This window comes from Brugia malayi (genome assembly GCF_000002995.4).
Source record: "Brugia malayi strain FR3 genome assembly, contig: Bm_v4_Chr2_contig_001, whole genome shotgun sequence".
Taxonomy (NCBI): Eukaryota; Metazoa; Nematoda; class Chromadorea; order Rhabditida; family Onchocercidae; genus Brugia; species Brugia malayi.
The window spans coordinates 12,631,977-12,657,318 of record NW_025062476.1 but is presented as its reverse complement, the minus strand read 5'-3'; the positions used below and the strand labels follow the sequence as shown (position 1 = coordinate 12,657,318).

General features: G+C 21.3%; 3 protein-coding genes across 3 annotated transcripts; 2 read left to right on the top strand and 1 right to left on the bottom strand.

Annotated features, from left to right (window-relative positions):
- Window positions 1–700: 700 nt before the first annotated feature.
- Window positions 701–6,243, top strand: Bm8076 (Uncharacterized protein; the record flags this gene model as incomplete). Its single annotated transcript, XM_043079370.1, has 14 exons — window positions 701–723; window positions 967–1,069; window positions 1,533–1,793; window positions 2,208–2,272; window positions 2,742–2,910; window positions 3,176–3,336; window positions 3,408–3,619; window positions 3,719–3,921; window positions 4,034–4,188; window positions 4,408–4,455; window positions 4,594–4,787; window positions 5,245–5,423; window positions 5,619–5,800; window positions 6,063–6,243. 14 exons carry the CDS (start codon window positions 701–703, stop codon window positions 6,241–6,243), a joined length of 2,136 nt encoding a protein of 711 aa, XP_042935304.1.
- Window positions 6,244–8,581: 2,338 nt separating this feature from the next.
- Bma-sftd-3 (Uncharacterized protein) lies at window positions 8,582–9,656 on the top strand (the record flags this gene model as incomplete). Its single annotated transcript, XM_043079369.1, has 3 exons — window positions 8,582–8,883; window positions 9,213–9,282; window positions 9,558–9,656. The coding sequence occupies 3 exons, from the start codon at window positions 8,582–8,584 to the stop codon at window positions 9,654–9,656; spliced, it is 471 nt and encodes a 156-aa protein (XP_042935303.1).
- Window positions 9,657–12,385: 2,729 nt separating this feature from the next.
- On the bottom strand, window positions 12,386–15,378 carry Bma-cal-2 (Uncharacterized protein; the record flags this gene model as incomplete). Its single annotated transcript, XM_043079368.1, has 4 exons — window positions 12,386–12,424; window positions 13,164–13,334; window positions 13,913–14,080; window positions 15,253–15,378. 4 exons carry the CDS (start codon window positions 15,376–15,378, stop codon window positions 12,386–12,388), a joined length of 504 nt encoding a protein of 167 aa, XP_042935302.1.
- Window positions 15,379–25,342: the final 9,964 nt, after the last annotated feature.

Genomic DNA, 25,342 nt, shown 5'->3' with positions numbered 1-25,342 from the left:
ATGATAGATGATATTTCCAAACGAAAAAAAACAAGCAACATGGATTACTTTTTATAAAAATATTGTTCTTCTTGCATTATTGTTGCTAAAACTCTTGCATTACTATTCCTTTTTGTCTTTTAAAAGTATTTTACTTGTTTCTGTTATTATTTATTTGCTAAATTTATCATTTCAGTTTATTCAATTATAGCTTTACTTAATGTGAGAAAGTCGACTTTTATCTATAAACCAATAAAATTAAGCAGTAGTGCTTTTAATAAGTAGTTTAATTGCGCATTAACTGTAGCAATAGAGTTGATACATCATTTGAACGTCTGCGAATTTTCTGGTTTAAATGTTTGAATAGCTAACGTAAGAAATCTGTTCTAGTTTTAGTTGATGATTTGTCATGTTTCTGTGTAGTACTTCAAATGACACAGTGGAACTGGAATATATCTAGAAGATAGCATGCTATGTGTACAATTTTTTTTTTTCCAAATGTATTTACTATAATTTGTCATACTCCTTCAGATAAAATTTTTAATGTTTGATGTTGGCGACAAAAGATAATATGGAAATGTTTTAAACATAACTTGCTTATTTCAAAAGATTGTTCGACCGCTATGTTTTCATAAATGAATGTAACTTATAGCTTGTAACTTTTTAGGTTGCTACTTTGAAACAACACAAAATATATCGGATCTATTGCAGCGCATAAAATATGTCTGTTGTACCTGAGAAAGCGTTAGTTTCATTTTCTTTTTTAAAATGTAATTCAAACTGGTGATTATTTTATTTTTTGAAGGAATAGATGATAAAGACTTCATTTTATGTGTATTTTTTTATCGCTTCAAAAATCTGCTCATATTAGCTTCTGTTTAATTTAAATACTAGGAGAAATATGCAGAAAGTATTAAAATATACGTTTCTATTCGATTTTTTTTTTCAAGCCTTTCGATTTCAAATTTCACTTTACTATCCATTTAGGAATGTTGCTTCTTCGTTAGTTGAGCAATCCTGCGAACAGCTTGATGATAATGAAGAAATATCCTCAAACATTTTTCTATCGGAACAGGGCACATCGAAACAAGTGAGAGACTTATTGGTTATTAATAATTATTCCAAAGTTTTTATGAATTAATGCAGCATTTTCTTTTAATTGTTTCACAAACACCTTGTAACATATATGTTCAGCAAGCTGTTTTAGCTGCTGAAGTTTTTCTCAGTATCAATGACATTTCTTTGATTTGGTTTTTTCTTTCTCTCTCTCGACAACACTACTTCTCTTTTTATTTGAGGACAATTTTTTTTTTCTTGCTTTTCAGCTTTTCAAATCTAACCTAGCATTGTTATGCTCGGTTTTAGGCTGGAATATAAGTTGTTTTAAACGTTGTCGATTAAGATAGAATGTGCAGTAATGAATCTTTCTGGAATTTTCCTAAACCTTTGTTTGCTGAATTTACAGAATGCGCATTACATGTGCTAGAAAGATGGATCAAAAGTCATAAGCAAAATTCTTTATATTTCTATATAAGTTAAGAAAATTTTTTCAGGACGATGAACTGACCATTAACTGTAATAGCACATTAGATGCTCCATCGGTGGTACCTTTGAGTCGTAAACGAAACCGTCGTATTTGGACTCTTGTTAGTGGTGACGGTCACGATTTTAGATGTAATGCATGTAAAAGAATTATCAAATGCTGTTCACCCACAAATATAACTCGACATTATGCAAATAATCATCCTGAAATACTAAAAACGGGAGAAATATCAATCGATATGACGAAAGAATCGATTGAACCTATTGTTGAGGTATATTATTATGTGTAAAATATATGGGAAGATGTGTCGCGTTTGTAGTTTGATTATTTTTTGCATTCATTACACAAATATAACATTAAAAAAAAAAAAAAAAAAAAAAAAACAAGAAAAGGAAAAAGAAAAAGAATAGAATAAATGCATATTTTGTATAACAATAAAATAAATGCATATTTCCTTCTAAAATTAATATCGTAATAGAAATGATAAAATCATTTATTGCTGTATTCGTTAAAAGTTTTTCATAATGTTATTAAGAAATATTATATTTAAGAAATAAATAAGCTCAGTTTTGTGGCTTAGATAAATTTTCCACTTTCACTGATGAATTTTAATCAATACTAAGTAGTTAGGGAATTCATTTCTCTAACTTTTGCACTAATATTTGAAAAATGTCTTTATTTTTAGAACAGTGCAAAAGATACAATGATGACTTCAAATGATATGCAAGTTTCTAATGGAACTAGAATGAAGTAAGTTAATTTTCAACTTTAGGTGTTATTTGCAACTGCATTTCGTTATTATTATGTTTTACAAATTTCAGTTACTTTTACAATCCACTAAAGTTAATATATTTAATTGCAAAGAAAACAGTTGTTAGCTTTGGTCAATTTTCTTTGTAATTTGCTTTGCAGTTACCAAGTAAAATAGCGAAATTTAAAATGGAATGTAGATGACAACATCATGTTGAAAATATGTTTTAAATATTGCCTTCCATGTTTCTATCACTAATTAGTGGTAGATTTATTTTCTAGGTAGTTTCTGGAGAGATACAAAAATATTTTAAATTGCTTGTCATTGATGTGTAAATGTAGACCGGAAATTTATTCCAGGAACTCATTTAGCGATTTTTTTTTTTTGTTACAAACTATGTTTCTTTCTCTTCTTTTTTACAATGCAACTATGATTCATTCATTACTATAAATGTGAAGTTATTTATAGTACTGGAAAAATAGACTGGTCTTCGCCATCAATACGAAAAATTTTGGAAAAGATTGCATCTAGGGAGTTAACGGAAAAAATGGGAACAGATATGATTGCCTATAAAACTGGATGCCAGTTGTCACAGTCAACTGTTCGAAAGCGAGTACACTGTTTGCTTGAAGAAAGGGTAATTTTTTTTTAATTTTTTGTTAATCTGATTTTTTGAAATCTCTTCATTTTGCAAATTTGCTATATTATCTATCTTTTATACATATATTTTCCTGCACTTACAACATTTGCATCAAATGACATAGCTGTATCATAGGAGGAAATGAAGAAAAAAAGTCTTGCACTACCACATAAAGCCTAATATAAGTAAACATGGACTGAAGCTTAAATATGCTCAGAATTTATTGTTTTTCCTTTTTTAGAAAATTAAATATCAATTTTAGTATGGGACCTATTCATTGGCTAAAAAAAGTAGTACAGCAATGGCGCCATCTTCACAAATGAATGAAGGAAATGATACAGTTGCATACAATACTAATAGCGAGACGAAAAAATTTGCTAAATCAGAAGGCAAAAAGAATCAAGGACAGCAATTATCAGATGAGTAAGTTGTAGCATTAAAAAAATAATAAATATAAAAAAATAGTGGTCATTTTTTAATGCTTTCATTTATAGAACCGTGAACACATCTCCGGTGCCACCAATACCACGTCAAGTTCATTCTCTACGATTAACTCATTCGTCGATTGTAATTCCGGAAAAGGATGACCCATCAAAAGTGAGAATATATCGGTGCAGTGCTTATGGACGAGGTAAACAGGGTGCAACTTGCTATTATCGCTGTTCCAAATGTGATTCACTTGCGAACAATAAATTGAAAAATTCCGGTATGTTATCTCTTGCCGAACTATTTTTTCAAGTTTTGAGTTTATTTTAGATCGACGAGTGTTATTTGTCTTCGACAGATTTTTTTTTTTTGCTTACAGGTTCATTAGCAACTGAGCGTACAAAGCGTTACTTTGCGCATATTAAGACGAAAGATGGACGAATAATCGGAAATGCTTATCCAGAGCATTTGCCAGAATGTAAACCAGTACCAAAGGAAGTTCAACAGCTTCAGGAAATTGATCGAGCTTGTAGAGCAAGGATTCAAGCTGGTAATTTAACACCTGAAGCAGCGAGGAAATTGGTTAGTTTTCTTAGTTTTTCTTTGATTAATTTATATTTTCAAATAAAAGTGCATCTTTATTAATGTTTGTGTAGCTATTATATGGCATTTATATTTTTTCTATATGTTTTAGGGAGCACTAGTTGCACAGAAAAATCGTGAATTGAAAAGACATATCCAGGATGATGATATTTTTCCGGATAAATGGAAATCACTTCCTAAGAAATACAGTCGATTGTGTCATCAAGCAGAAAGGATGAGGAAGCAAAAAAATCGGCAACTTTTAAGGTTTAATTATTTTTTGAAATTTTTTTTTCTGCACAATGGGAAGTTTTTTTATTGCTACCTATTCTTGCATTATTATTATTAAATTTTATTTGAGGAAAAGTAAGTATAGCTTAAGATATTAAATCGCATTTCGCATTTGTTTTTACATCTGCTAATTAGCAAACCAAACAAACTGCTTTCTTACAATGTGTAATTATTTTCTAAAATGTATTGTTTCAGAATGATGGCTAATGAACAAGGTGATGTTGAAACAGAAGAAGATCAGAGGTTTGTTTTCGTTTTTGTATATATTTATCAGCTAAACTATGATTGATAACATAGAATTTCATATTGTGCTGTATGATAATGAGCAAAAAATGATATCAGATTATGAGAGTGAGATAAGTGATTTCATAAAAATTATAGTGGTATTGCGCATGAAGCAGAAATTATGAGCGGACGTTTCAAGCATCCACCGTTGATCATTTTTGAACCGGACGGTCAGACGGCGCGAATTTATCGTATAAATGGGAAATCGGATAAGCTTGGTATTATCTATTATCGCTGTTCGAAATGTGATGTTCTTTGTCGAAGACATAGAAGAATGGGAAATGTTGAAGGTTTGATTAATTAAATGTTGTTTTTTGTAAATCTTTTTCTGAATAAATCTTTGTCTTTTTTTTTTCTTTCTAGAACTTTTTATATTAGTTATTTTTTTCATAAAGTTTTTATATTAGTTATTTGAGAAATGATTAAACATTTTGCTCATGCAAAACCACTGAATCATATATCTCACTAGTTACTTATCTTCATGTCTTTAATCTTTTATTACTAAAAATCTCCATTTCTGCATAAATAGCCTTCTGTAGTCTTCTTCATCTGAATTGTGTTTTCGGGATGAGCTATTAAAATTACTGATTGCTCGTATTACCATATATCGTTATCGAAAATTTGAGCTGGTATCTAAAACAATCATATTTATAAAGTATCATGTATTTGTAGCAGAGTAAAAAGATTTTAATGTTATAATTATTTATTAGATGTTGAAAGAAAATAACAATAAAATGCCATCTGTAGGGATGACTCGAGCAACAGTAAAGGTGGAAGAGGATGAAATTCTCGAAAATATGTATCCTGCACATCATGATGAATGTGAAGTCTTTGCACTTGATATGGTTAAAAATTTGGCAGAAAATCTTGATCGCTTCTATTTTGCTAAAGATTACGAACCCATCATTCATGATTCTTCCAAAACGGTCATTTAATTTTTGTCTTTTTTTTTTTAAATTGTACAGTTAGCAATAATTGATTAAGATAAGTGATATCATATAATTTCATATTTTTAGGTTATAAAACAGATTTTTTGGATGATTCTAGAGTATGTATTATTATCATCAACAGTTCGGTTAGTAAATTATTTTCCTTCCTATAAAAGGTCAAAAATTTTTCAGGATCTCAGGTTTACTGATGGTACATTAATCTCAAAAAATCAAATGCCTATTGTTAGTCACTCCACACTTGAACATGTTGATGATGACGTAGTAGTGGACATTAGTAATGTTGCTAATACCGAGGAAGTGGATGATGATACATGGGAAACAACTGTGAGTCAAGATGATGTACTAAATGCTAGGTAAGTTTATTTAACACTTTCACATTTTCAGTTGTTAGATTTCACGAATGTCCACAACTGTTACATAGAGATGGATTGATTTGGTAATAAAAACCATAATTGGATAGTTTTTCAGATGCATTTTCATATTTCCAGTTTTTAAGTTTCATTAATTAATGTAATCATGCACTATTAGAAAGATTTCACACTGAATAATAATCTTTATGCTTCTCTTAAAGTTTTTTTCTTTTTTTTTTTACGTAATTCGTAAAAATTTTTACAGGGCGGAAGATCATGAAGGACCTATAGGTAGCACATGTCAACTTTATTATGAAGCGAATGTTGAATTACGCAGCCATATGATGCGTTGTTTGGAAGAAATGAGAACACTACGAGCAGAAATGATAACTATGTTAGAAGAAGGAGAATTTCAGTATGTTGAAGTAGATGATGATGGACATTAGGAAGAAATTATTGATATAAAAATGATTGATAAGAAAAATGATGTGATATAATGTAACATTTATTGTATTTGGAAGCCTTGTTCAGTGCAGGATTAGTATCCTTTCTTTTTATTTTTTCACTCTTTTGTTTTTATAACTTCAAAAATTTTCAATTTATATACTGTTTACACAATTTTGGAACTTTTAACTTCATTTATTTTTTAGCTATTAGCTAAAAATTTTTATTATTCACTCATATCAGATATAAGATTGAATCAATTTATTGTATGCTGATATCATATAATGTAAAATGAAATTTAGAATAGTTAAATTTTATGTAGAATAGAGTTTTTCTAGTCTAAATTAAGGTATAAACAGGAAGTGTTAATAAATTTTTTCTTTTTTTTTTTTTGGAATAAAAATGAAAGATTTTAGCATATGATATCAATAAAAAGTGTCAGGTTTTAGAAAAGTAAAATTCGTAAAAAATAAGCAATTAATAAGTAAGTACACAAATTATTTGATCACTCAATTAATTGAAAATATTTTTGATAATAGTACGGTGATATTATTGAGTATAATAAGATGCTACGGATAGGCATATTAAGTGAAAGCATTATTCAAAACAATGAAATTATTTATCTGGCAATGACATCACCAAAAACTGAATTATTATTGGTTTTGAATTTTTTGTATTTATAAATTCACTTTGAAATAACACTGCTTTCATGATTGCATGAAAAGCAGAATGATGTTCACATTTTCATATTTTCACTTTTCTTTGCTTTTCTTTTTCTTCATTTTGATAAATTTTATTGAAGCAAAACAAAAAAGAAATGCAAAAGATTAATTATAGAATTGCTTAAATGATAATATTATTAGTTTGTTATTGTGTTCATTTTTTTTTTTTTTTTTTTTTTTTCATAATTTTATAATTACGATAGAATAAAATTGAAAATAATAATTTGAATAACAATAATTGCTAATTTATAATTGTAAAATATTTTTAAACATATTTCATTATAAGTTCAGGATGATAATATTACACTTCAAATGAAATCATTTTATTTTTATAAAAGAAAGAACAATGATGTAATCATTTTTAAATATCTGTGTTGCTCATTTGAAATTAATTGATTATAATTTTAAAATTATTTAACCTGAACTTGTTATGATTATTTTAAAATAACAGCATTAATTTTATCAGTTTTCTTTTTTTTTTTTTTTTATTGAATTTTGAAAATATTGAACACAATTTTTTGTTTATTATCACGAGTTGTTTTCCTCTTTTTTTTTCTTTCCTCTTTTCTTACTTTTTGATTTTCATTTCTTTCTCTAGTAATTTTATCAGTGATATCAAAGAAAAAGGATTTCTTTCAATAATTTAAATTAGAAATGATTTAATGAATTAAATAGTTTTTCATTTAAAGTTCAAATACCGTTATTTTTACATCGGTTAAAAATGGAAAAATATATATATATATATATAAAATAAATTAATGAATGAGTTATTAGCTATAATTAGTTTATTATTTGATTATTTTTTAAAAAAAAAAAAAAAAAAGAAACAAGGTGTTGAAATTATGCTTTAATTTTATTTATAACTGTGCAATTGAAATTAGAAAAAAAAAAATGAAAGAGGAAAAAGAGTTCGATTTTTTGATTTTGTATTAATGTCATTTCTAAAGCTTTCATCTCTTCAGTTCCAAATTTTTATTACAGTTTTTTTTTTTTTTAAAAAAAATTTAATAAATATATTTCTAATTTCTATTTATGTTTAAATATGTATATACATACATATGTGTCCAAGTGTTTATTTGATTTTGATTTTTCTTTCCTTTTTTTTTTTTTTTTTTTTTTTTTTTTTTTTTTTTTTTTTTTTTCAGTAACAAATCGATTTGATTAGTTTTTTTTTTTTTTTTTTTTTTTTTAAATTTAAAACAAATTTATTATGTCGTGAAAAAGAAAAAAAAAAAAAAAAAGAAGAAATTGAGAAATATTTAGTGCAATAAATGGAATTTTAAGCTTTAGCAATTTTTTTTTCAAAATTTTATACGTCAATTTTAATTTAATAGTCTTAAAAAAAAAAAAAAAAAAAAGTAAAAATTGTTACTTTTATTTATTTGTATTTTATCAGATAGCTAAATCATATCTTTATCAGTTAACTTTATCATTTATTATCTTTCTCAATCCTAAAATAAAATCTTTTTCCAAAAAATATACAACAAAAATAGCTATTACTAATATAACAAAATTTTGTATGTGCTTTTTTTTTTTTTTTTTTTTTTTTTAATTTTAATATTTACAATTTATTAAATAAATAAATTCAAAATTTTGTATTCTTTTTTATTCTGCAGTGATGTCAGATCTTCAAGAATTTATCAATCAACAAAAAGCTAAGAATTCATTATTTGGTACTACAACTACCACTGCAACATCAACAACATTTTCATCAATTAATGCTCTACGATCAAAATTTACATCAAGTTTGGATGCATTGTCGTTATTACGCTCAACAGATGATAACGATGATGATAATTCTGATAAGCAAATATTGACCGAATCAGCTGGGAAAACACCTGGACAATTACCACAATTCCGAAATCGTAAAAATGGTGGTGCATGGTTCAGTTCTATTTCTAATGATGAATCTATTTTTGGGTTTTTTTTTTTTTGTTTACTTTTAATTTTGCTTTTTTTTTTTTCTCCTCCAATAAATTCAAATGGATAATTTTATATTTTATAATAATTTTAATAGTATTGTTAATATTAATTTTAGAATGAAATTTAATGTATAAATTAAAATTTGAAAGATGAATTTATAGATATAAATAATTGTTAGTATTATTCTTTGTAGTTTTTATTATTTATATTTTGAATTGATTTATTAATCATTTGTAAAATATTTATTTCTTCTGTAGCCTTCATTAATAACTAAATGAAAACATAGGGAAATTATTTTTTTAAATAATGATTATTATTTCTTACAGAATGTCAAGAATGCAGAGGATTGTCGCATTTTTTGTATCAATAGGAGCAGCATTTATTTGTTTTGGAATAGTAAGTAAAGTTATTACGTTTTAATTTTTGATAGATTTATTAAAAAAAAAAAATAAAATGATTAGAAATTGTTTCTTATTCATGGTGATATTGTGTTATAAGAAAATGTGTAATTTGAAGTAAAATAAGTGTAAATTTATAATTTTTAAGATAATCAATGACATTTTTATAATGTTTAACATTCATAAAAGATAAAAAATAATTAATTAATTAAATGTCTATTATTATTATTATTATTATCATTTTCTTTTAAAATAATAAAAATATTTTTGTAGGCTGTCATCTTGCTTCCTACTTTAGTTATGCAAGCTCGAAAATTTGCAGCTTTGAATACGCTTGGTTCGATTATGTTAATTTTAAGGTTTGTTAATTAATTTATTTCATCCTCCTTAAACATTTATTTTCTTTTTTTCTCATTACTAATTTAATTACTACCTTGTAAATCATAAAATTAACATAATCGAACTAACATATTAATATAATAGTTAAATATTTCTGAAAAAGATCTTATATTTACTTACATATATGTATGGTTGAAATATTTTCTAATGAATATTCAAATAAGACAATCTTTAATCTAATGTAAATTTACCATTATTTTCCGACGCAGATAACATTTAGACTATCATCAGTAGATAGATTTCAAAGTATGAAATGATTAAACGATTTGTTAGCTTTTAGTCATTTAATGAATTTTGTTATGATAATAAGATCAATTATTCTTCATTCATTAATTTACCTATAGATGAGAAAAAATTTTAAAATAATTTTTTTTTTTTTTTCAATTTTTAATACATTTTTTTTTTTTTTAGAAAGTGATTGAAAATTATTGTTGCCTTTTTTTTTTTTTTTCTTAATTCAACTAGTAACATTTATTTTTTCAGTTTTGCTTTTTTATGGGGACCAGTAAACTACTTGAAACATATGTTTTCGGAACAACGAAGAAATGTTACAATCGCTTATATCATAACACTTGTGGCAACATTATATTTTAGTTTATGGGTATGAATATATATTTTTTTTTTTTTTCCTTCTTTAAATTTTTTATCTTTTACTTATATGATAATGTAATTTAAGTAATATAATTTAATCATCTAATTAGGTAGTGTAATTTAATGATAATCTAATTAACTCTTCCAAACATTAATTTTCTAATCTTTTTTTTTTTTTTTAAATAAAGTAATCATCGATCGTATGTGAGTGAGTGAGTGTATACTTGTTTAATTATTATTTATGATTTTATTATTTTTTTTCATCGTAGATATTTTATAACTTATAGATTCTAAGGTAGAGTATAAGTGGTCAAAAGTTAATGTTATATTAGTATCAAAAGAACAATGCTTAGCATTAAGAGTGTAATAAATTTTTTGCTAGATAATATTACTTATTATCTTGATATACTTGTTAACATTTATTGCTACTTTAAGAATTATATAATGATTTTTAAAATTTCATGATACTAATTTAATGGATTTTAGGATTTTTAAACTTTATGTTTGTTTGTTTTCTTTTTTTTTTTTTTTTTTTTTGCAGTCAAGTTTTGTTTGTTTTAAGTTTTTAATAGGTATATGATGATGAAAAGGTAGTTGTAGATAGGTTGCTTTATGGCAAAATAGTTTGATCATACTTGAATTATTTATCATTTTCTTAATTCCTTTTTATTGCTTTATGTTATGAAAAAAAAAAAGACATTTTGAGTTTGATGATTAGTTGAATTTGTTTTGAATGTATTACTCTAATTTATTACTTTAAATTACTAACTTAAAATATCAACTTTAATTTTATTTAAGATATCATCAAAAGCATTTCTAACTTTACAAGTGAGAAAATTAGAAAGAAAAGAAATGCGAACGTATAATAATATATAGATAATTTGGTGCTTTTTAAAATGTATTTTGAAAAAGAATAACAATCGAAGATTTATGAAAAATTCTAATTTCTTTTTTTTTTTTTTTTTATATTCTATTGATATTATATTTTCTTAGTGCTGTTGGAGATCACTGAAATGATTCAGCAGTTTTCTTTCTTTTTTTTTTTTTTTTTTTTGTAATCGATTTGAAACATTTGTTATCTTTTGTGTTTCACAAAAATGCTTTTACAATTAAAACGATTTTGTTTCTTTTTTTCAAAATTGTTAGTAATTAATACTTTTAAATTATTTATATATAATCAAAGAATTCGTTTAGACTAGATGCTAGATAATTATAGGTAATTTTAATCTTATTATATTTGCTATTCACATAAAAGTAACTAGATAATTAACCTGTATCATATATTGAGGAAATGAAAATTAAAATTCTTATATTTGCTATAAAGTTTTCATATGAAATTACATGAAAATGAAACAAAAAAAAAAGGTGAAAATAACTTTTGGATATTTAAATTTTACAATTAAGAAATTATCATTTATTTTAATTTTTTTATTTGGTTTATTTCTTGAAAGTTAATTTTATTTGGTTTATTTCTTACTTTCTTTATTAGATCAAATTTTTTCTGAATCATTTGAAAAGAGAAATGATCATCTAGCATTATCAATATTATACTTTCAACATTATTTTCTTTTCTTTTTTAGCTTTTTTTTCTTTTTTTGATTTTATTTTTTTTTTTAATTTCATTTTTTTTTTCTTTTTTTTTCAAACTAACATTAGAAATGCAAAATGCAACATTCATCTATAATAAAAACATACAAATGATTTTATCATTGATCAATATTTCCAAATTGATAAATGTTTAACATCGATCACTGTTCATTATAAATCATTAAGTCATTCATTTAATTTTTTCTCTCTTTTTTTTTTTTTTTTTTTTCTACATGTATACTTTTAGGTAACAAAGCAATCATTTGATGATTAACCAAAGAATAAATTTCATTTTTTTTTTTTGAAATAGAAATTAGCAATGATTTCGATATGTATAAATGATACTAACTATAATATTGTATAACAGAGATATTTTAATTAACTGATTTAAATTGGTTGTTTTTTTTTTTTCTTTAATCATTACTGATTGATTGATTGATTATTTACTGCAATCGAAGTCGGTGATAAGAAGTTGATAATGTTGATTTATGTTGATAAACGGCTAAACCATTATTAATAAAACGCTAAGCTGTCATCATTTTCACGAATTCTTCATAATTAATCTGAAAAATTTTTATTATTTATATATATATATATATGTATTTTTTTATGCTAACTGCTTTAAGCTATGATTTGCATTCCGTTTTTCTTTTTTTTTTTTTTTTTTAACTTTTAATATCATTTTTATTTTTCATATTATCAATCCTCAACTTTAATATTTGATTTTTTTTTTTTTTTTTTTTTAGTTTCATTTTATTCCCTTGAGTAAGAAAAAAAAGTAATGATATCTTTTGGAAAAAAAAAAATTTTTTTTCTTCTTCTTTCATTATTTTATTTTTTTAAATAATATAAAATTATAAATAAATATTTTATTTTTAAATAATAAAATTATAAATAGTAATGAGGATTGATAATATGAAAAATAAAAATATATATATAAATTGTCTACTAAATTATTATTAGGACAATTAAATTATTATTATTATTATTAGATTTTATATAATAAAATGCTAATATTTAACTATCTATCTATTATACCTTTTATTGTATTAATAATTTATAATAACTTTTACCTGTCCATCACAAATTTATATATATTGTTTTATACTAATACATATTTATATACTAATACTAATGCTTTTTTATTCTAATTTCTAAAAATTATCAATTAAATTATCATTAGTTTAGCATTATTTATATAATAAAATGCTGAGTGAGATGCTACCTGTCTATCTACCTGTCCACCTATCTATCTCTCTATTATACCTTTCATTTGCATGAATAATTCATAATAAATCTTACCTGTCCATCACCATCAATATCAACTTCAGCCATAATTTCGTCTACTTCCTGATCACTAAATTGTTCACCCATATGAGTCATAAAGTATCGAAATTCTTCAGCCGTAATATATCCATTACCATCACGATCGAATACTCGAAATGCTTCACGTATCATTTCACTATCATTCTCCTTTAAAAAAAAAAATAAATAAATAAATAAAAAAGTAAAAAGAAAGTGAAAATTCTATTAAAACTTTTTTTTCTTTTTTTTCTTTAAAGTATATACCTAAGAAAATTTAAAAACGAAAAGAAAAATAAAACAATATTCCCACGAGATGATAACTTTTTTTTTTTTTTTTTTTCTTTTTCGAATCAATTTTTAGCAATTTTTTTTCTTTCTCTTTAGTTGAGAGATTACTTTTTTGCATTGCTATGATTTTTTCTCGACTGAAAAAAATTGTCAATTTTAATTTCTCTCTCTCTCTCTTTTCTTTTTTTTTTTGTGGAATTTTTATAAAATTTTCATGATTTATACGAATGAATAGAGAATGACTAAGAAAAAAAACAAAGAGAGAGAGAGAGAGAGAAAAAAAAAAAGCAAAAGAAAATGAAATTGAAAATTTTAATAGAATTAACACAAAAAAAAAACATAAGCTGAAAATCTTTTTTTCAATTAATTTTTTCTCCTCAATAAACTATTAAAAGTGATTGATTTCATTAGCTAATCGATAATCAATCGATAATCAATAATCAATATCACTAACTAACCTTACTCATTCGTTTCATCATTTGACAAAATTCCGGAAAATCAATTGTACCACTACCATCAATGTCCACCTCATTGACCATATCCAGTAATTCCTGTTCAGTTGGATTTTGTCCGAGTGATCGCATTGCAACGCCAAGTTCTTTTGATGATATTGATCCATTTCCATCCTTTAAAATTTTAAATTTTAAAATTTTTAAAAAAAGCAACAAAAAAAAAAAAAAAAAAAGGTAATATCATTATAATTTATCATTTATTTACTTAAACATTTATTTATTTAGCTTAAGTAAATTTTTGCATACGCTTATTTCTCTTAAATTTTTTTTTTTTTTTTTAGAAAATTTTTAAAAAATTATGTTTGTTTCCATTTTTTTTTTTCTTCCTGCTGATACTAAACATTTCTAACAATTAATCATTTTTTTTTTTCAATCCTTTTTTTTTTTTCTTTTTAAACTAAAGGAAATTTTTTTTTTTTCTTTTGCTAAAATACTTTAATAATTCTTTTTTGTTTGATGAGTTGTCAGTTAAATAATGATATATATATATATTTTTTTTTTAAACAATTCAGTCTTTCCTTATATTTTATTTGCTTATTGTTTAGTAATTCAATTCAATGACAAATATATTTCATTCATAACTTAAATATATATTTATTCCTACCGTAAGTATACATTTATTACAGTGAATCTAGTAGATATGCAAATAACTTTTAAATTTTTTGTGAATCTTTCTAAAAAAAAAAAAAAAAGTTAGCTTATTGGAATTTAAATCCATTAAAATCATAGCAAAATTAAAAATTGAAATGAAAAATTACTGACTGTAATTATATCAATCAAAAAATTACAAATCATAGTATGAAAGATAGATAGGTAAAATTTAAAAATTTAAACTTTAAATATTTCTTTTTTTTTTTTTTTTTTTTTTTTTAGTATTTTATACTAACATTCTAACTATATTAAAATATTAAAAATATTTATTAAAATTTTTGAAATTACAAATCATAGTATAAAAGATATAGATAGGTGAAATTTATTTAAATGTTTTTTTTTTTTTTTTTATTAACATTCTAACTCATATCAATTTAATATTTTAATTCTTTAGCTTATTGGAATTTAAATTCATTAAAATTATAGAAAAAATATGACTATGATTATATCGATCAAAATCTAGTATAAAAGATAGATAGGTGAAATTTAAAAATTTAAATTTTGAATAATTCTTTTTTTTTTTTTTTTTTAACTATTTTATACTAACATTCTAACTCATATCAATTTAATATTTAATTATTTTCATTTCACATTTCAATGTATAAAAAAAAAAAAAAAAAGAAAGCAATGCATACTTTATCAAAAAGATGAAATGCTTCTTTATATTCAACCATTTCTTCCTCTGTTATACCTTCAAATTGCTCATTTCTATTTTGTTGTTTCCAACGATTGAACAGCGATGATCTACGTCTATTGCTCATCCTTGTAATTTACCTGCTTTTTACCTGTTAGAAGTTATTAACAACAACAACAACAACAACAAAATTTTATATCATATTGCATAATTTTTATAAATAAAATTTTAATTTCGATTACAGTATGCTCAATCAATATGATAACTTTGATATTTCTTGAAAAAAGAAACATGAATAATTGAAAGGTTTTTTAACATCTTATAAATTATCAAAAATGAAAAATTACATCATATTGCATAATTTACATAAATAAAAATTTTAATTTCAATTACAATAACATTTCTTTAAAAAAAAAAAAGAGAGAGAGAGAGAGAGAGATAGAATAATTGGAATATAATTATATGTAATATAAATGTTGAAGAAGTATATGTATTTAATTTATTTAATATAATAATGAAAGAATTACTTATAATTTATCATACTTATAACTATAACTTACTTATAATTTATATACTATTTATAACTTATTAAATATAGTAGTAGGAAAATTACTTATCAACTAACTGTAAAAGAAATATAAAATATAGGTTTTTTTTTAGGATTGATGAGAGAAATTTTTAAATTCTAACTCAACATAAATATATAATATTAAGTATTTATTATCAATTTTGGGAATTTTTATATTTGAAATGAACTATTAAAATTGAAATTGGCAACTTTTTTTGAGCTCTAAAAAAGTATGTATTTGCATTTTCGAAATTAATTCTTAAAATATTGTTTTTTTTTTTTTTGTGAAATTTATATTAAATTTTGATTTTATAATTTTCTAATTTTTTTTTTTAAAAAACGCAAAATTTAAAAAGTTAAATATGATAATAGTAGTAATAAAAATATCTATTAGCATATAAATAATTTTTCTTTTTTTTTTTTTTTAAATAATTTATATTAGCAAATCTTCTAATTATAATTTTGTAATTATCAATTTTTTATTTATATATTTATCTATATGTATAAGTAATCTCAGTATTTACTTATATCTTTGAATATTTTCAATGATTAAAACCATAAGCATTCATAAATTATTCCAAAATAGTTTGATAATATTAATTAATATTAAACTTACATTTTTCCATTATTATATATTTTAAAGATTTTAATTATATAATAGTAATAGCTTTACATACTATAAATTATAAATTATTAATTAAGTATAATAAGTGATTAAGAGATTTTTGAAAATTATTTCAGCAAATATTTTCAAATCAAATTTACTACTAATAATTCTAAATAATACTGAAAATGAAATTTTTTTTTTCCAATCCTTTTTTTTCTTAAATTTGAAATAAATAAAAAAAAATTAAAAAAAAAAAAAATTGTACTGATTATTTAATGGTATATTTTTATTTGATAAATTTTATTACATTAATTTGTTAAATCTTTAGGAAAAAAAAAAAAAAAAAAAACTTAAAATTATAAATTATAAAACAAAATTACAAACTTAAATATATGTAAAAAAAAAAATACCATTTGCATTGTAAATATTTCTATTAAATAGATCAAAATTTTTCATAAAAAGATAAAAAAAAGAAAGAAAGTATAACATTGATATTTTTTTTTATCATCATCGTATATTGATCAGTATTGATTAGTTATACAGATCAATTAGTTAGCATTTTTCATTTATATTTACTTTTATCATAATTACTTTATTACTTTACAATTGAATTTATTTTTTTGCTCCTTTAGCATTTATTTATAAATGGAACAAAATTTAATAAAATGTTCAAATGAATTAATGAAATTTATGAAAATAAAATTTGTTAAATAGTTTTATTAAAAAAGCAAAAAAAAAAAAAGAAAAAAATACAAAATTATTAGCAAAGAAAATTATTTATGATCAATCAAATTGCTTAAACCATTTCATTCCTCTAATTTTGTTCCAAAAGATATTTGAAATTATATTATTTCAAAAATTTTTAAATAATTTTCATTGTTTATTACATTTTTTCTAAATAGCAAAAAAAAAAAAGAAAAAGAAAAAAAAATGTAAGTGCAAATTTAAAAATTAATAAATTTGTTTAATATAATTATTCTATCTTTATTTCTTATATATTTTATTATTATAGCTTGAGTAAGACTGAGAAATAATAAAATTGAAACAATATAAAAATATGATTAAAATTAAAAATAAATGAAAAAATATTACTGCATAATATTATTTTACATTTTCTAAAATATATGAAAAAAGAAAAGAGAAAATAAATTTGACTATAATTAAAATATTGAAAGATAAATTAGATATATTATCAAAATTATCACTAAATTATTGCTTTTCTTTTTTTCTTCATCTTACAGTAATATTAATTAAACTTAACTAATTAACCGTAAAATAAGTGTTTCAAAAGGATTAAATGAAAAAAAAAAATAAAAGAATTGAAAATGATTGATGAATAATTTAAAAGATTGAATATATTTCGGTTATTTTCTATTTAATTTTAGATAGATTAGTTTTTAAGAGGAAAAATGAAAAGAAAAAAAAAAAAATTTAAACTCTTTTCAAATAATTTTTTATCCGTCTCATTTACTTCTATCTTTTTTCTTGCTTTCTCTCTCTCTCTCTCTCTCTCTCTCTCTTTTTTTTTTTTACTTTAAAAGCAAAAGTAACATTTACTTATCTTTTTTTTTTTTTTTTTTTGCTAAATAGTTAGCAAATAATGCTATTGGAAATATTTTTATTTAACAAATATACAAGAATAAAAGAAGAAAAGAAAAAGATGATATAATTATAGTGCATTTAGGATGATGATTGGTTATAAAATTTTTAAATTATTTATAATTTTTTTTTTTTTTTTTTGAAAATTAACTAAAATAAAGTGAAGAGAAAGGAAGAGAGAAAATTAGACTAACTAAAAATGTTTGCTTTTCGTTTCAGTTTTAGAAAAATGAAATTCTTTTAACCAATTAATTACAAACAAGTGCGAATTCTTTTCATCAATATTAGTGTGAAATTTTAGTCAAAAAAAAAAATATATATATATAATATATATTTATATCTTAAAATCTTAGTATATATAATGGTATTATTATTTTTTTTTTTTTTTTTTTTTAAAAAAAAAAAAAATTGAAAAATTAAAAAAAAAAAAATTAACATATATATTCTAAAATTAAAATTACATTATAAATATTAAAATAAATAAAATATTCTTTCTTAATTTCAAAAATTTTCCAGAAAACACACATATGTGATTTGAATAAAATCTTAGTTTGTTAAACAAAAAAGAAAAAAGAAAAAATCGTCACTTTTTTGAAAAAAAAAAAAGAAAGAAATTTATTAATGAAAGAAAAAAAAAAAATACCTTTTCAAAATTTAATAGCATTTTTATGCTATTTTTATAAAAAAGTTTTTTAAAAAAAAAAAAAATCAAAGATTTGTGATTCAGTGTGATTTTTTTTTTTTTTTTTCTAAAATAGAAAAAAGAATTAGAAAAAATGTTAAAAATAGAATGAAATTGAAGTGTCTTTCTTGTTCTCTCCTTTTTTTTTTTTTTTTTTTTTTGCAATTTTTTAATTTTACTTATTTTATGTTTCATAATGTTTAATCATTATAAAGAGAAAAATTTAAATTAAAAAAAAAAAAAAAAAAACTGTTTAACATTACTTTATCCATCCATTAAGCAAATTTTATCATTAATGATGTGACAACTGAAAAGGACAAATTATTACTTTAAATAATTGATCAATTAGTTTTTGTGAGTTTTAATTTATTTATTTCAAATTGATTAACTTTTTTTGATTTTAATAATTCATTTTATTCAGAATAAATTAAAGAAAAGTATATGTAAATGAAATTAATTTTTTCAAATTTATCTTTGAAATTTTTCTAGTAAAGTTCAAATTTTCTTTCTTTTTTTTTTTTTTTTTTGTTTGTTTAAAGAAAATATAATAGATAATTTTTAAAAGAAGAAAAAAAAAAAAAGAAAAGAAATGAAAAATTTGGAAATTATATGGTAAAAAAATTGGAAGAGTTAAAATGAAGAATTTTTAAAAAATTTTAAGAGCCTTAGAAAAAAAAAAAAAACTAAAATCATTGCATTAGTTTGATCCTAAAATGATTGATAATGATTAAAGTAAGAAAAAATGATTGAGTTTAAATATTTCAAAGTTATTTGATAATTTATTTCTTATCAGTTAATTTGTTAATATTTAGTGCATCTTTAAGAAGAAAAGATAAGAATGTAAAATTATCAATGAAATTATAAACTATCTGAAGATATTTGAAATATTTTGAGTGAAATTATTAATAAAATTAAAAAAATACAATGAGTTATTTAAATTATTTTCCTCTTTTCTCTCTTTTTTTAATCAAAATAATGCTATATGTTAGTGATAAAATGATTATCAGTGATAATCAGTGTAATGGTTCATTTAATAAAATATACAATTATAGTAATACTAATTTAAAAATTTTTTTAATTTTAAAATTTTCACAATAACACATGCATAACACCTACTAGTGCAGTCCTCACGTAACGCATACCAGTCTAACTTTCACGCAATCCCTTACGTACTAATCCATTTCTCACGTAATACATACTGGCCAAAATTTCACGTAACTTCCCACGTACTAATCCTTGTGCTAATTTAATAGCAAACAACTAATAATAATAATAATAATTTTTAGTTTGGAAAATGAAATATATATATATAAGTAATAATAATATTTGATATTGATTAGATATTATTAAAATATATGTCAAAATGCTAAAAAGCTAAAATCCATCAAAATATAATATTAGCATTGATATTTCATTTATTTTAAAATAATATTCATCAAATATTGATAGCATATGAGGGTGACAAATTATTAAAGAGATGAAAGTGGACAGAGAAGAAAGATTGTTAACAAAATGAATGAATGTGTGGGTCAAAGGTGATAGGATTAAATGATTGATTGATTGATTGATTGAAATGATTGATTGAAATGATTGCATAGTTTGGAGAAGTTGTGAAAGATAAAACTGATGAAATAAAAAATAAAAAATGAATGAAAGAAAGAAAATAAGAAATTATGCAAAAATTTTTTAAAAGATAATGAATGAATAATTAAAATGAAAAAATGGTAAAAAAAAAAATAATAAACTGAAAATTTTTAAAAACTTTTTAAATATAAATATGTAAAAAAAAAAATTATATCATAAAAAAAAAAAAAAAAATTGAATGAATGAATATTAAATGAACATTTATGAAAAAGAAGAAACAGTAATTTTAAAGTGAAATTACAAAGAATATTTTTTTAAAAAAAAAAATTGGAAGAGGAAAGGAGAGAAAGAGAAAGAGAGGGAGAGAGAGAGAGAAGGTTGAAAAGGAAATAAATTAATTTTCATAGAGAAATTTGTCTTTCTTTTTTTGTTTTTTGTTTTGAGAACAAATGTTTCGTTTCTTTTTTTTTTATTCTTTTTATATATCATTATTAAATTAAATTAAATTAAAAGGCTTTTCTCCTGCTTTTTTTATTCTTGCTTCTTAATCAATTAGTTAGTTTATAATTGAAAAACAAAAAAATAATAATAATTTTGATTTTGCAAAAATACGACGTATCTATTACGTTACGTGTAAACACGTGTAGTGTAATAATTTAGCATATAATCATAAAAATAATAATAATTTTGATTTTGCAAAAATACGACGTATCTATTACGTTACGTGTAAACACGTGTAGTGTAATAATTTAGCATATAATCATAAAAATAATAATAATTTTGATTTTGCAAAAATACGACGTATCTATTACGTTACGTGTAAACACGTGTAGTGTAATAATTTAGCATATAATCATATATTTCAGTTACGGAATACATTAATAACAATATTATGCGCAATATTTCAATCAGTAGCACTTATATGGTATGATTTTCTTTCTTTTTTAAAAATTAATAAAATATTGGAATTATTTAGATTGTAAATTTTTGAATTTAACATAGAATATTTTTATTAAATATTTGAATAATAAAATGAATAGAAAATAATAATTTTTTTTTTAAAAAAAAAAGAAAAAAAAAACGAAACGAAAGAACGAGGGAGAGAAAAAAAAGAAAAAAAGATAAAATTGACAAATATTAGTTTATTCCAATTGATTATTAACTTATGATTTTTTTTTTTTATTATTATTAAATTAGAAATTAAATTAATTCTATTATTAAATTAGAAACTGTTAATTATCATGCAACTTTTTATTCAAATATTCAATAAAGTTTTTCATTACTATATAATAATTTGTATAGTAATAAAATAATCAATTTCAACTGTTTTTTTTTTTTTTTTTCACTTTTAATTAATTCATTTTATTATTAATTTTATTGCAATTAAAATTGAAAATGAAAATGAAGAAATGACATCATTTAATTTTTATAAAATATTCATCAATGATAAGAAGAAATATTTGAACTTTTTTTTTTAAATTTTAGGTATGTACTTAGCTATGCTCCAGGTGGTGAACGTGGCTTACGATTTATGGTTTATTTGTTAAAAGGATTTTGTATTTCAAAATCAACAACTGTGCTACCTATTTGATATTAATGTTATTATTATTATTATTATTATTATTATTATTATTATTATTATTATTTGACATATATAAATTTGTATTTGTATTTTCTAAAATATTTATAAAATTTATTAAGTTATACTTGTTAGCACACTATACATGTAAACAATTAAATTCGTAAACTAATCTGAAATATAAAAAAAAAAGAAAAAAATTATAAACTAATTTGAATTGAATTATAAATTGTTCTAAATTAATTTTATTTGTTCTAATTTAATTTTATCCAAAAAAATTCATAGAAAAAAAAAAAAAAATTAATGAAATAATAAAAAAGAATTTCTTATGCTTTTTATTTGTTCTTTTCAAAAATTATTTAATTTTTTTCTCTTTTTGCATTTCCTTCAAAAATTTTTTATTCAATAATCAATGGATTGAATTTCATAATTATTTCATTAATTATCATGAAAAATTTCCAGCAATTTTTAATCAATCTTTATCTGCTATTTTTATAATTAATTTTTAGGAAGTGATCATAAATCAAATCTATTTAACAGTTGTTTCATTCATGTTCAAATAAATTTGAAAAATAAATTCTTTCAAAATTATAAAATAATAAAAAAAGAATTTCTTATGCTTTTCATTTGTTCTTTTCTTTCTTTTTTATTTTTTTCCAAAAGAGAAAAGAAAAAAAAAAAAAATGAAAAATATTTCCAAATAAAAATAAAGATATTCTTTTTTTAGCACCTTTTTTTAACAAAAAAAAAAAGAAATTGAAAAAAAAAAAAAACTTATACAATATTCATTTGCTATATAAAAAAATATTTCATTTCTGCAATTTAGTAAATTAATAATCAAATAGAATCAAAAGTTAAGTAATTATTTGTAATTATTATGGCTAATTAATGAAATATTTGATAATATTATTATTATTAGATAATTAGGATATTCAAAATTTGAAATGGTTAAATGAAAATTTGAAATTATTTATTGTAAGAGAAATATTAATCTAAATAAGTTGGAATGGAATGATATAACAGTAAAAGTAAGCTAAAAGATTGAAGATTAATTCCTACTAATTATTAATTACAAATAGGTATTCATTTGGTTACCTGGGCAACAAAAGCTCAATTTTTTCCCACCCTTCATTCATTTCTCGAAAATATAATTAATTTCTTTATTAAATTTATTCCCAAACAACGTCAAATGATTTGCTAAAACCAAATTAGCCTTTTCCTTATTTTTATTTTTTTAAAAAAGAAAAAATGGCATAAAAATCAGTCCTAATTTTACTTTCTTTCTCATTCCCTCCCTCTCTTTTTCATTATTCAATAAGATTTTTTTTTTTTTTTGTGAGAAATTTTGTTCATTTATTAGCAATACATTTCATCTTTTTAAATGATAAAAAATAAAATAAAATAATAAAAAATAAAGAATTGGAAATAAAGTGGAAAATTTCTCACTAACAAATTTTATGTTTTACTAAAAAAAAAACTAAAAGAATAATCTTTTTTTTTTCCATTATTAGAATTTCTTTTAAATTGAATAAAAGTTTACTGAACAAGTGATATGCATGGTTGTTATCATTATCAGTAATTTTAAGAGAAAAAATGATAACATTATCAATTATTACATAAAAGAGGATATTATTATTATTATTATTATTATTATTATTATTATTATTATTATTATTATTATTATTATTGTTATTATTATTATTATCGGTTGTTATACAATAGAGAGGAAATGATATTATTATCATTATCAGTAATTCAATAAGAGAGAAGAAGTGATATTATTATCATTATCAGTTATTCAATAAGAGAGAAGAAATGATATTATTATCATTATCAGTTATTCAATAAGAGAGAAGAAATGATATTATTATCATTATCAGTTATTCAATAAGAGAGAAGAAATGATATTATTATCATTATCAGTTATTCAATAAGAGAGAAGAAATGATATTATTATCATTATCAGTTATTCAATAAGAGAGAAGAAATGATATTATTATCATTATCAGTTATTCAATAAGAAAAGATGAAGAAAAGAGGAAAGAAAATGAGAATGAAGCACCAAATTTTGAATGATTCTAATCAGTGCAATATTAGTCTTAAAGTAAGTAAGTAAGTAAGTAACACTAATGTAATTTATCATGATTGGAAAGAATTTAGAAAAAAAAATTTCTTTTTTTTTTAAAAAAAATCAAAATGTTTCACAAAAAGGAACTTTTGTGTAATTTATCATATCAGTAAACAACAATGTTAACTTTTAAAATTTGGCTTAAAACTATGTAAGATAATTTAAAAAAGAAAGAAAAAATTTTTTGTGTTTTGTTTTGTTTTTTTTTTTTCTTTTTTTTCTTTTCTGTTTTTGAGGTGGAAGAATAACACTGAAAAATTTTTTGATTTTTTAATAAAAAAGGATTTTTTTTCTTTAGATTTATTATCAAAAAATTTTTACTATTAATAAAAGTTGTGAAAAAAAAAAGTCTTTCTAAAACTTTTTTTTCTTATTAAAATTTAAATTTAGAATTTAAAAATGCTTTTAAATATTTGTAGCTTTAAAGCATTAAATTATGAATTATCTTTTTTTTTTTTCAAATTAAAACATTTGTACATTTTTTTTTTTTAATTTTTTGAAAGCCATTGTTATTTTTTCATAATAACTAGCAAAAAAGGGAAAGAGAAATTTTTATTTCAAAATTGATTTGGAACAAAAAAATTAATCAAAGAAAAAGTAAGAAAGAAAAAAAAATTTGCTATAAATGGTAAAAAAAAAAATTGTGGTAAAATTTTTTGAAAATTTAATTTGCATTCAGTTAAAAATGTTAATTCGATTCGTAAAATAATGATAAAAATGATTTAATTAATTAATCAATTTAATCAGTATTTATCATATTTTTATCAGCACAGATGTATATGCATTATCATTTTAATCACCAAAATCAGTTTTTATAGCACCTTCCCAAACTTTTTTTGTTTATTCATTTATTTAAAAAAAATAAATAAATAAACAATTAAACAAAAAAGAAAAAGAAAAATAGTAAAAATAGCGAATTTAATCAGTTAAAAAATGATAATTGAATTAGGAAAAAAAAATGATAAAAATGGTTTATTCATCACTTTTTATTTATTACAATTTCACTTCATTTTGATTAAAACTTTTTTTTTTTCTTGTTTTAAATTGTTTAATATTTATTTAATCAATATTTATCATATCATATTAATTATTATCATTATTTCTAGTATTTATTTAATCAATATTTATCATATCATATTAATTATTATCATTATTTCTAGTATTTATTTAATCAATATTTATCATATCATATTAATTATTATCATTATTTCTAGTATTTATTTAATCAATATTTATCACATATATTATTTTTTATCACTGTTTTTAATATCTAATTAATCAATATTTGTCATATCTATTACTTATTATCATTTTTTTTTTTAATATTTATTTAATCAATATTTA